At 44.0% G+C, this 11,289-nt stretch overlaps 1 protein-coding gene across 2 annotated transcripts in view; it reads right to left on the bottom strand.

Annotated features, from left to right (window-relative positions):
• Positions 1 to 1,290, bottom strand: part of CLPX (caseinolytic mitochondrial matrix peptidase chaperone subunit X) — a gene marked incomplete at its 5' end in the record, with an annotated part of 36,103 nt that extends 34,813 nt beyond the window's left edge. For both annotated transcript variants that reach the window (XM_079700544.1, XM_079700543.1), the window contains one exon: positions 1,212 to 1,290. In XM_079700544.1, the coding sequence (XP_079556670.1) occupies positions 1,212 to 1,290 (79 nt within the window). The remainder of the gene's footprint in view (positions 1 to 1,211) is intronic.
• Positions 1,291 to 11,289: the final 9,999 nt, after the last annotated feature.

Below are 11,289 nucleotides of genomic sequence, written 5' to 3' on the forward strand. Positions count from 1 at the left end.
CACCAAAGCAGGGCCTGAGACATAGCAGGCCCTCAACAAATTTGTCAAATAAATGAATTTAAATATCTGTCACTTTCGAGTGTTTGCAACTCATATTCCTGGAATAGGGATGTCTACTTGTTCAGGATTAACAGTGTCCTGGGACTAAATTCACTCCTTTACATTTATGTACCATTTTACAAAATGCTTCTGCCCACACAACCTCACTGAATCCCTCTGTGAAATAAAATGTTGGAAAATAAACATTTAGTAAACTGTAAGAATTTTACAATGAAGCTAAAAATTCGGAAAAGGGGGCTGTTTTTTTCTAATCCAAAGATCATAACTGATAATCCAAAACAAAACGAATCTGTCTAGAAGTTAGCGATTATAACAGGATCTAGCCTCTTGGTCTGCTATTCATAGATTTAGGGAAGAGAAAAATGGTTTCTTTTCCGGAATCTCTTGGCTGGGGTTGCCACTCTCCCACAGATCCTGATAAACAGAAAGGAAAGGTAAACAAGCGCCACCCTTAAAAAACTACTTGGGACTGTCAAGTTAGGAAATCCGGCAAACGACTGACTCCCTGAGACACCTAAGCCCTTCAGAAACAATTTCTGCGGGAATTTCCATCTCCACGGGCGCTTTGCTGCGGCCCCCGAAAAGTAGTGCGAGTCTCCTTTACGTCCCGGTGTGAGCGGCCGCACAACGACTGTGAAACCGCGGCCCCCGCGCGGCCTGCGCCCGGGACGGCCCGCTCGGCGCCCCGCGGCCCCGGGGGGACCCCAACAGTGGCGGCTCCTCATCCGGGCCCTTCCCGCGGCCCGCGACAGGCCCGAGGGGAACCCGGCCGGGCTCCGGAAGAGGAGCTGCAGCAGGGGAGGCGGCAGTCACCTGCGGAGTGGGGTCTGGGGACACTTTTTAACCAACGGAGCACTGCGTGCCTCTTTCAGGGTTTCTGCGAAGCGACCACATTCTGGCCCCAAAGTCAGAGGGCCTGAAAGCGGGAGGGGTAGGGGAGCCAGAGGGTTTCACTTCAAATGTGAGAACCAGCTGCTCCAGAGGTTGGCAGAGACCCATGCCACGGAGAAAGCGGGGGTTGCCAGGCGAAGCGCCGAGCACCTCCTCACACCCTCGGGGTGGGGAAGGCCTCTCGCCCTCCCCGGGGTACCCGCCGCAGCCGGCCGGGACACTGCTGGGTCAAGAGCTCAGGTGAGGGACTACTTCGTTACCTCTTGGCGCGGAGGCGAGCGAGGAGCTGATGAGCCGGGCGGCTGTGGCGCCGCAAGTACAAGCGCCGCAGCCCGACATCTCCGCGGGGCCTAGGCTGGGGCTTCGCCCCCTGCCGCCCTCCGGGTCTCAGCGGCCAACTGCTACTCGCGGGGTTCGCTGGCTTGGCTCCGGACTCTCCTGTCGGTTCTAGGCCCAGTGCAGATATCACCCGCCTGGCAGCAGTGCCTTCGCACTCTTCGTGCCCCACTGCCGTCTACTGAACAGACACCTAACATGCAACCCCCTCCACGTTCCCCTCCCCCCGCACCCTCCCCCGCCTACCAGGGGGGCTTGCGCGCGCCTGCGTCCTAGGCCTAGGGAGGGGTCGTAGACACGAGCCGCGCGTGCGTGAGACACCAACGTAGGCGAGGGGAAGGGGGCGGTGACCTGGGCGCCAATGAGCACGCTACGGCAGAAGGCCGACCCCCCCCACCACCACCAAATGGAGAACTACAAGTCCCGAGCCACAATTCTTCCGGAAGTCCCTTTATCCTAGCGTTGAAAAGTTTGCGATCGTAGCGGAGAGATGCATGCCGGGAGTTGTAGTTCCAGCTCGTAACAGTAAACTGGTCATTTTCTACTGGTGGCTGGGAAGGTCAAAGTGAGACCGGTGGCTTAGCCGGTCGCAGGAGGAGTCTTGAAAGCCGCCGATTCTATAAGAATCGATAAGTTCCTCCCCACGGGGGTTCCCCATCCTGTGTTCCTTATCTTTTCCTTATCTTTGGTTTCCTGACTTGCGACGTGGAAGTGGCGGTATTTTTTACCAAGTTCCTCAAGCAACAGCTGTTGGATGATAGCTCTCTTTACTTGTTTTTTCAAGCCTAGTGGTGATGACTCTTCAGGCCGTTGCTAGTCCCTGGGTGCTTTACAATCCTTTATCCGTTCCCTTAAACCTGAGCACACCCTGGTAAATAGTTACTTCATGAATCTCTCTTCTGTTACTCTTAGACCTCTGTTTGGCTGGTTCCTCTCTGGATATCTAAAGCAGATCAGGGCTTCCCTGGTGGCGCAGTGGTTAAGAATCCACCTGCCAATGCAGGGGACACGGGTTCAAGCCCTGGGCTGGGAAGATCCCACATGCTGCAGAGCAACTAAGCCCGTGCACCACAACTATTGAGCCTGCACTCTAGAGCCTGCGAGCCACAACTACTGAAGCCTAGAGACCCATGCTCCACAAGAGAAGCCACCGCAATAAGAAGCCCGCGCACGGCAACGAAGAGTAGACCCTGCTTGCCACAACTAGAGAAAGCCCACAACGAAGACCCAAGGCAGCCAAAAATAAATAAATTTGAAATAAATAAATAAAGCAGATCAACCAGCTAGCTGACAAAGTGCAGGATGGTGACAAATGAATCATACTCTTTTCCCATCTGGGTTGGCACCAGACAGAGTATTTACTTTGTATATAAGATTCTCATAAACTCCAAAGCCCAGAGAAACTGCCAAGTGAGCTTGGATACCTTCAGTTCTGAGCTGGCGGAGGAGGGGGTGGGGACGGAGGGGGTGGGGGGATGACGACATGCAAGCCAGAGTCAGTTATTTAGCCCTCTTCAGTCTGGGATCAGAGAAATGTGGGTTCTAGTTCCCCGGGTCTGGCCGTGAGAAGGGGGGCATTGGCCTTGGCCCAGACCACATAGGTTTTTTGTCTCTCTGGGTGCTGACTCCTGGTACTCCTTCAGCTTAAAGTGACGGAGACCAGAAGGGAGCCCAGGTCTTAGCTGCCTTCATGAATAGAATTTTGAGAGAATAGAGACCCTAAAATTCCTACAATCCAGTGTTTTCAAACTGTGTTCCTAGAATCCCTCAGAAGCCAAAGCTCTTTGGTGGGGGTGAGGGGACTAAGAGAATGAACCTCCCCAAATCCTCCTCCAAGCCACCTCCAAAGTCAATCAGAGCAGCTCTGGTTTTATCTGTTTCATTTATTGTGGTTTCATTTGAAAAAACAGTCATGGGACTTCCCTGGCAGTCCAGTGGGTAAGACTCCACTCTCCCAATGCAGGGGACCTGGGTTCAATCCCTGGTCCAGGAACTAGATCTCGCATGCATGCCACAGCTAAGAGTCCACATGCCACAGCTAAGAAGTCCAAGCCCGCATGCCACAACTAAAAGATCCTGCATGCCGCAACGAAGATCCAGCATGCTGCAACTAAGACCCGGCGCAGACTAAAATAAATAAATAAATAAATAAATAAATAAATAAATAAATAAATAAATAAAATTTTTTTTAAGAGAAAATATAGTTGTTCTGCTTTAAAACAATGTTTGAAAACCACTGATTCTAGGACAAACTTCTTGTAGCAGTAAGCTAAGCAGGTCACATGGACTCTTAACACCCAATTTAAATTTGTTTCGTTCCACCCCAACTTCTATTTCAATTATATACACATTTTCTTCTTATTATAGAAATTAAGAAGTTGGTTGCTAAAATCTATAGATTGCTATATAGCAAGCTGAATAAAAGCATTGTTAAGCCAAGCCTCATCTGGGGGCACCCCATGAAGCCTTCCCTTTCTCTGTCCATTCTAAAAACTTGACTTACTCATTCAGTCAACAAATATTTATTGAGTACCAATTACATGCCAGGGACTGAGGAAATCGCATTGAACAAAACAAAAAAGTTTCTCTCATGGAGCTTCTATTCTAGTGGGGAAAGATAAGATAGTAAGTAAAACAAAAATATGTGCCACTGGTATGATGACATAGGAATATCTTTATATTGTTTCATAATATATTCTATCATTCCAAGGACAACTGAGTATTCAGTTTTATTTATGGGCCGATGTTTTGTGTATTTAGTCTGTATTCCCAACTGTACTATGAGTCTTTGAAGGCAGGTATTTCATTATAAACGTGGGCTGAATACACAGTAGAAATTCAGTAAATACTTGATTAAGTACTTATCTTCCAACTACATTAGCTTGGCGGAAAGCTGGGATAGTGTCTTCAGAAAATCTGACATAAAATCAGAGCAAATTATAATTGACAAAGAAGTGTTAATAGACACAAATTCTACAAATTTATACAATGGTTGATCCAACTGATTGAGTGTCCCAGAAGGAATTCTCAGGAGATGCCTGATTAGCAGAATGTAGACTTTGTCCTAGAAAGTACAAAACAAAGGGAGGTGTACAAAACTCAGTTTAACTTTTTCTCAAATGTGAGCAAAGGTCATGTGGCTTTGGCATCAGACTGGTAATGGTTTCATCACACAGGCAACATGAATTTGGTAGTTTCAATGCATCACCCCCAAACTATGCTCTGTGGGTCAGAATGTACCTGGATTATTAGGATCAGTACCCAACAAGTCTGTATTGGGACACTAACTTTGTGCTAGGCTCTTTGATGGTATAAATCTTACAGTGTTATTCAAATTGGGGAACTTATACCATGGGGATATACCAAGACTTCCATTTGGTACTTGAGCACAGAGGAGTGTCATGTTTAAATAAAATATCATCTGTGCTAGAAAGGTTCAAATGTAAAAGATCATTCTTTAGGAACCACGTGGCTGTTTGACAAAGGAGCATGTTCCATTTTACAAGTGTACATTCCCTGACCTGAAACTCAAAGGTTGGGACAATGTCTTTGCTCCAGGGTATGACCAGGTAGCCATGAGATGGAGCAGAGCTTGGTGTCTGGGCAAAGAGCAGTGAGGCTCTAGATGCATACTAAGACCCTTCTCTCTCACTTGGTACTTCATGGGAAACCTCTGGTTAGGTTCCTAGCAGGCCCCTCCCTTAACTTCTGAATTTGGAAGCACAGAGTCATTTGAGATTTTCCCTGTGATAATATGGATCCTCTATCAGGAGAGTGATGGCAAATACTTGTGTTCTTATCAGCTTTGTGGAACAAAATATTTCCATATCACACCTACTTTCAACTCTTTTCTGATAGGCTAACGGTGCTTTGAAAAGAAAGTCAAATACAAGATAATGAATGGCATATGTTCTTGTTTATTAAAGGGAAAAGATTAGTTTCACACTTGAAATAAAGTTTCTAGGTTGGTGACTTCCCTGGTGGCACAATGGTCAAGAATCGGCCTGCCAATACAGGGGACACAGGTCCTATCCCTGGTCTGGGAAGATGCCACACGCTGTGGAGCAACAAAGCCCATGTGCCACAACTACTGAGCCTGCGCTCTAGAGCCCGCGAACCACAACTACTGAGCCCACGCGCTGTGACTACTGAAGTCCGAGCACCTAGAGCCTGTGCTCTGCAACAAGAGAAGCCATCACAATGAGAAGCCCGTGCACTGCAACGAAGAGTAGCCCCTGCTTGCCGCGACTAGAGAAAGCCTGCACGAAGCAACGAAGACCAAACGCAGCCAAAAAAAAAAAAAGTATCTAGGTTGTTCCAAAATGTGAAAGAGGATAATGAAGGACAAACCTGGATACTGAAAGCTGTAGAAGATTTGTAGAAAGGGAAATTTATTTGCCTTGGACTATAATAACTACAAATAATAGTCTAAAAATATGCAATGAAATAGTAAAATTTTGCCAAAGCTGAAAAAAAAAAGTCAAATACAATTTTCCAGCTCAAATAGTTTCACTTGAGTTGACTTCTTGAGTTATTTACCTTTTGTGAACTACATAACTAAAAGTACATAACATTTTATGTCTCCACTTTATGTAAAACTTTTTCCTTTTATGCTTGATTCTACCTCCCAGGACTGTAAACACTGTGACTTGCTAAGTGAAAAATATTTTTGTAGGTTAGAGTCAGCGAGTCATCCAATCTAGCACTGGATTTTTCACATGAGGAAACAGGCCTATGAAAAAGCAGGGATTTGACAAAGGTCACATACTGAGTCAGAAACAAAGAGAAATAGAGCCCAAGTCTCCAGATTTGAAAACTGTGTTTTTCAATCTTTTCTTTTTTAACCCAAGGCTCTTTTTGATAAACAGAAAAACTCTTACCTTCTCCTCCACCAGAGATTCTCATACAGCCTCTTAAGAGAGTCATCATTCTGTTGGGAATCACTGTATCTTCTGAATAAAGACATTTCTTTTTCATGGCTGAACACTGATTCTTCAGACCAGCAGACATTGATCCTGCCAGACACATAACAGGAACTCAATATTTATATTTTAAAAGATAAGGACCAAAAAAAAAAAAAAAAAAAAAAGAAGGCTCATGTCTGTAAGTAGTATGAGACTCAAAGTAATACTGAGAACATTGTATAGAACTTTACAAAGTGCTTTCACATCCACCTTCTCATCTGATTCTCACAGCAACCCAGTGAGGTACTGTTATCTGCATTCCGGTTTTGCAGCTGAGAAAATCAAGACACAGAGAGTTTAAGTAACTTGCCAAAGGTCACAGCTGAACCAGGATTCATACCCTAATCTCCACTACTGTTTCGTTACTTCCCTGTATCTTCCTCCAAAAGCTGGTAAGATTTTAGAGATTCACAGAATCTTCACTCATTACCCAGAAATATAATTAATTAATTAATTTTTAAAAATACACCTCGGCCCTTTCCCTAAGGGTTTTTTTTTAATATAAATTTATTTATTTATTAATTTTTTGGCTGTTTTGGGTCTTCGTTGCTGCACACGGGCTTTCTCTAGTTGCGGCGAGTGGGGGCTACTCTTCCTTGCGGTGCGCTGGCTCCTCATTGTGGTGGCTTCTCTTGTTGCGGAGCACGGGCTCTAGGCACGCGGGCTTCAGTAGTTGCAGCACGCGGGCTCAGTAGCTGTGGCTCGCAGGCTCTAGAGCACAGGCTCAGTAGTTGTGGCTCATGGGCTGCGTATGGGATCTTCCCTGACCAGGGCTCGACCTCGTCTCCTGCATTGGCAGGCGGATTCTTAACCACTGCGCCACCAGGGAAGGTTCTGATAAAATAGTCTGGAGTGGGGCTCAGGAATCCATTTTTATTGCTAGAATACTAGAATCAGGAAATGCTAAGTTTTATTTGCCGAAATGAATAAAGTGTCTTTTCTGTGGTGGTAGAGCCTGTGCCTTTATTTCTCAAGGCCTCTATTTTAGGCTTCCTTAATTACTACCACTTTCTCCCTCAGTAAATCATTGCCCAGCCTTGGTACTGTAGGGAGACCAAGGATTCTACAAGAAGATGCTCACTGTCCTCCTGGGTCTGTCCTTGAGTCGGGGGTGGTGACCTAAGATGGCACAAGGTTCCCCCACCCCCAACCGTGTCCTCAGCTAGAGGAATGTCCTTCATCCTGATGTTCAGGGAGATGGTCAGCAGATGGCACTAACTCACCATGGCTTCCCTCTTTGAATCCATGGTAGAGGGGTTGTAGGATGGGGGGAAGTGTTCTTAAAGCTAATCCATTGGAACTTTTGGTGTACCAGATCTTGAAGACAGTGCTAGTAATGCTTGTTTAGTATTTTCTAAAGGGCACAGATGTCAGGGGTAGAAGGAATGCTGTGTGTCTACTAGCTGGGTCACTCACCAGCTCTGTGACTTCTGGCAAGTTACTTAACTTCCTAAGCCTGTTTTTCCAACTATAAATCAGGGTGCTCCTGACCCCCTAGGGTTAATGTAAATAAAAGATTCTGAGTTGTAGTATACAGTAGGTGCTTAATAATTTTTTTTTTTTTTTACTGTGCAATGCTGTAATTTATGGCTTTCCTTTTATGCCTGTAAAAAATTCCTTTTTAGTTACGCTTCCTGGCCAACTTGTTGACAACCTCACCCTATTCGATTATACCTTAGCACTGTAAGGAGCTCACTTGATTTCAAATGCAAAATTGAAGAAGAGAGATGAAAGAGAGAGGATACAGACCCTTGGTTTATAAGTCCTTTACAATTTGCAATTAATTTGCCTTAGCCATAATATTAGACAATAAGAGATATTTATGCTTTGGTAACAGTTGTAATCATTTATTACTTGCAAGCATCCACTGGGCTGTGTGTGTAAAGTAGTACCCGTTGGTAAATTAGTCAATAAGAAGAAATGAAGAGAAAAGCTTCTGAGCCACCAAAATAGATGTTGCAAAGTTGGCAATTCAAGGTTCATATACTGTGCTCATACCTGGGCCTTCAGAATCTCATTCTGTGTCTATTTACTCATTTCAATTACTGATTTGGTCATATGGATCTCCTGCCCAGAAGTGAGTAAATTAGAAAGGGGAGTGGTGCTAGAAGCAGGCATATTAACCACAGCCAAAGTGTTCTCTGAGAGCCTGACAAAAAAGGAGGAAATGGAGAAGTGGATGCAAGAACTCAGTAAGAAGACAGGGACATCCCTGGTGGTCCAGTGGTTAAGACTCCGTGATCCCAATGCAGGGGGCAGGGGTTCCTATCCCTGATCAGGGAACTAGATCCCTCATGCCGCAAATAAAAAGATCCCACGTGCCACAACTAAGACCCGGCACAGCCAAATAAATTTTTAAAAAACTCAATAAAAAGACAGACTCACAGATGCAGAAAACAAAAAAACAAATCGGTCTTACCAGAAGGGGGCGGGGTTGGAGGTAAGGAAGATAGGTGAAGGGGATTAAGAGGTACAAACCTCCATTTACTAATATATACTGTGTTCATACATTTGTTCAACTGATCCTTAAAATAGTCCCGTGAGGTACATATTATTTTCTCAAGTTTATAGTTGAGGAAACTGAAGCACACAGAGGTTAGATAACTTGTCCAAGGTTACACTGCTTGTCCAAGATTACACTGCCAGTAAGTAAAAGAACCAATACTGAACCCAGGTAGCCTGGTTCTATAGCCATGCATTTAACCACCATACTATATTCCACAGGACTCACTATTAGATTGTCTTGGGTGAAATACACTTTTTATTGCATTGTTGAGCTTTAAAAAAATAAGAAAATTTTCCATGAACATGCATGCAAATTCTTATGTTACTACATAGGTTGCAAATTGTCATATAAATGTTTTAAAGAATCAAAAGTAAACTCAGGAATTGTTTTTAAAATGAGCAAGCAATTGGAGGCTATCAAAAGTGCCCAGAAGGGGGAGTTCCCTGGTGGACGAGTGGTAAAGAATCCGCCTTCCAATGCAGGGGATATGGGTTCAATCCCTGGTCGGGAAACTAGGATCCCACATGCTGCAGGGCAGCTAGGCCCGCACGCCACAACTACTGAGCTCATGCGCCTCAACTAGAGAGCCCACATGCCACAAACTACAGAACCCACCTGCCCTGGAGCCTGCACGCCACAAGTAGAGAAGAGAAAAACCGCACGCCACAACTAGAGAGAAGCCCAGGCGCCGCAATGAAAGATCCCGAGTGACATAACTAAGACCCGATGCAGCCAAAAATAAATATAAATAAATAAATAAATAATAAATCTTAAAAAAAAAAAAAAAAAAGTGACCAGAGGGGACTTCCCAGGCAGTCCAGTGGTTAAGACTCAGCACTTCCACTGAAGGTTCCTGGTCGGGGAACTAAGATCCCACATGCCACAGTGTGGCAAAAAAAAAAAAAAAAAAAGGGACCAGGTATTTTGAAAAAGAACCCCAACAACAAAAACTTTGAGATTAAAAATATAATTGTTAAAATTATATGACTAAAATTGAATTAGTGTTTGTGTAGTGGCAAAACTGTCTTCAAGCATTAGGACAAAATTAAGACATTTTCAGATAATAAAAGCTGATAGAACAAAGTTGCAAGACTCACATTTCTTGGTTTCAAAACTTACTACAAAGCTACAGTAATCAAGACAGAATGGTACTGTCAAAAGAATAGATATACCGAGCAATAGAATAGAATTGAGAGTCCAGAAATAAACCCTCACTTTTACAGCCAATTGATTTTCAATGAGTGCCAAGCCCAGTCAACAAGAAAGAAGAATCTTCACCAAATGATGCTGGGTCAACTGGATATCCACATACAAATGAAGTTGGATCTCTACCTATATACATATACATAAATTTACTCAAAATGAATCAAAGACCTAAATGCAAATGCTCAAATATAAAGCTCTTAGAAGAGAATCTAAGTATAAGTTCATGACCTTGGATTAGGTAACAGTTTCTTAAATATGACACCAAAAACATAAGTAACCAAAAACAAATAAATTGGACTTCAGCAAAATTAAAATCTTTTGTTCTTCAAAGGACACTCTCAATAAAGTGAAAATACAACCAATAGAATGGGGAAAAATATATCTGCAAATCAAGTATTGATAAGGGCCTAGTATTCAGAATATATAAAGAACTCTTACAACTCAACAGTAAAAAGACAACCCAGTTTCAAAAGGGGGTGCTATGGACTGAATGTCTGTGTCCTCCCAAAATTCATATGTTGAAATCGAATCCCCAGTGTGATGATATTAGGAGCTGGAGCATTTGGGAAGTGATTAGGTCATAAGGGTAGAGCCCTCATTAATGGGATTAGTGCCTTTATAAAATAGGCCCCAGAGAGCACTCTTGTCCTTTTGAACCAGGAAGTGGACCCTCACCAGGCACCAAATATATCAGCACCTTCTTCTTGGACTTCCCAATCTTCAGAACTATAAGAAATACATTTCTATTGTTGATAAGCCACTCAGTCTTTGATAGTATTGTTGTAGCAGCTCAAATAGATAAGACAATGAGCAAAGAATTTGAATAGACATTTCTCCAGAGAAGATATACAAATGAGTATGTAAGTATATAAAATAAATAATAAGTAAAAAGAAATAAGTATGTAAAAAATGCTCAACAGGGTTTCCCTGGCGGCGCAGTGGTTGAGAGTCCGCCTGCCAATGCAGGGGACATTGGTTCATGCCCCGGTCCGGGAAGATCCCACATGCCGCAGAGAGGTTAGCCCGTGAGCCATGGCCGCTGAGCCTGCGCGTCCGGAGCCTGTGCTCCTCAACAGAGGGGCCACAACAGTGACAGGTCCGCGTACCACAAAAAAAAAAAGAAAAATGCTCAACATAACTAGCCATTAGGAAAATGCAAATCAAAACCACAATGAGATACCACTTCACACTCACTAGATGGCTATAACTCAAAAAAAGCAAAAAACACCCAAGTGGTGGCAAGGATGTAGAGAAATTAGAACCCTCACACAGTGCTGGTGGGAATGTAAACTGATGCAGCTGCTGTGGAAAACAATTTGGCAGTTC

The sequence above is a fragment of the Hyperoodon ampullatus genome (assembly GCF_949752795.1).
Source record: "Hyperoodon ampullatus genome assembly, chromosome: 3".
In the NCBI taxonomy this organism is placed as follows: Eukaryota; Metazoa; Chordata; class Mammalia; order Artiodactyla; family Ziphiidae; genus Hyperoodon; species Hyperoodon ampullatus.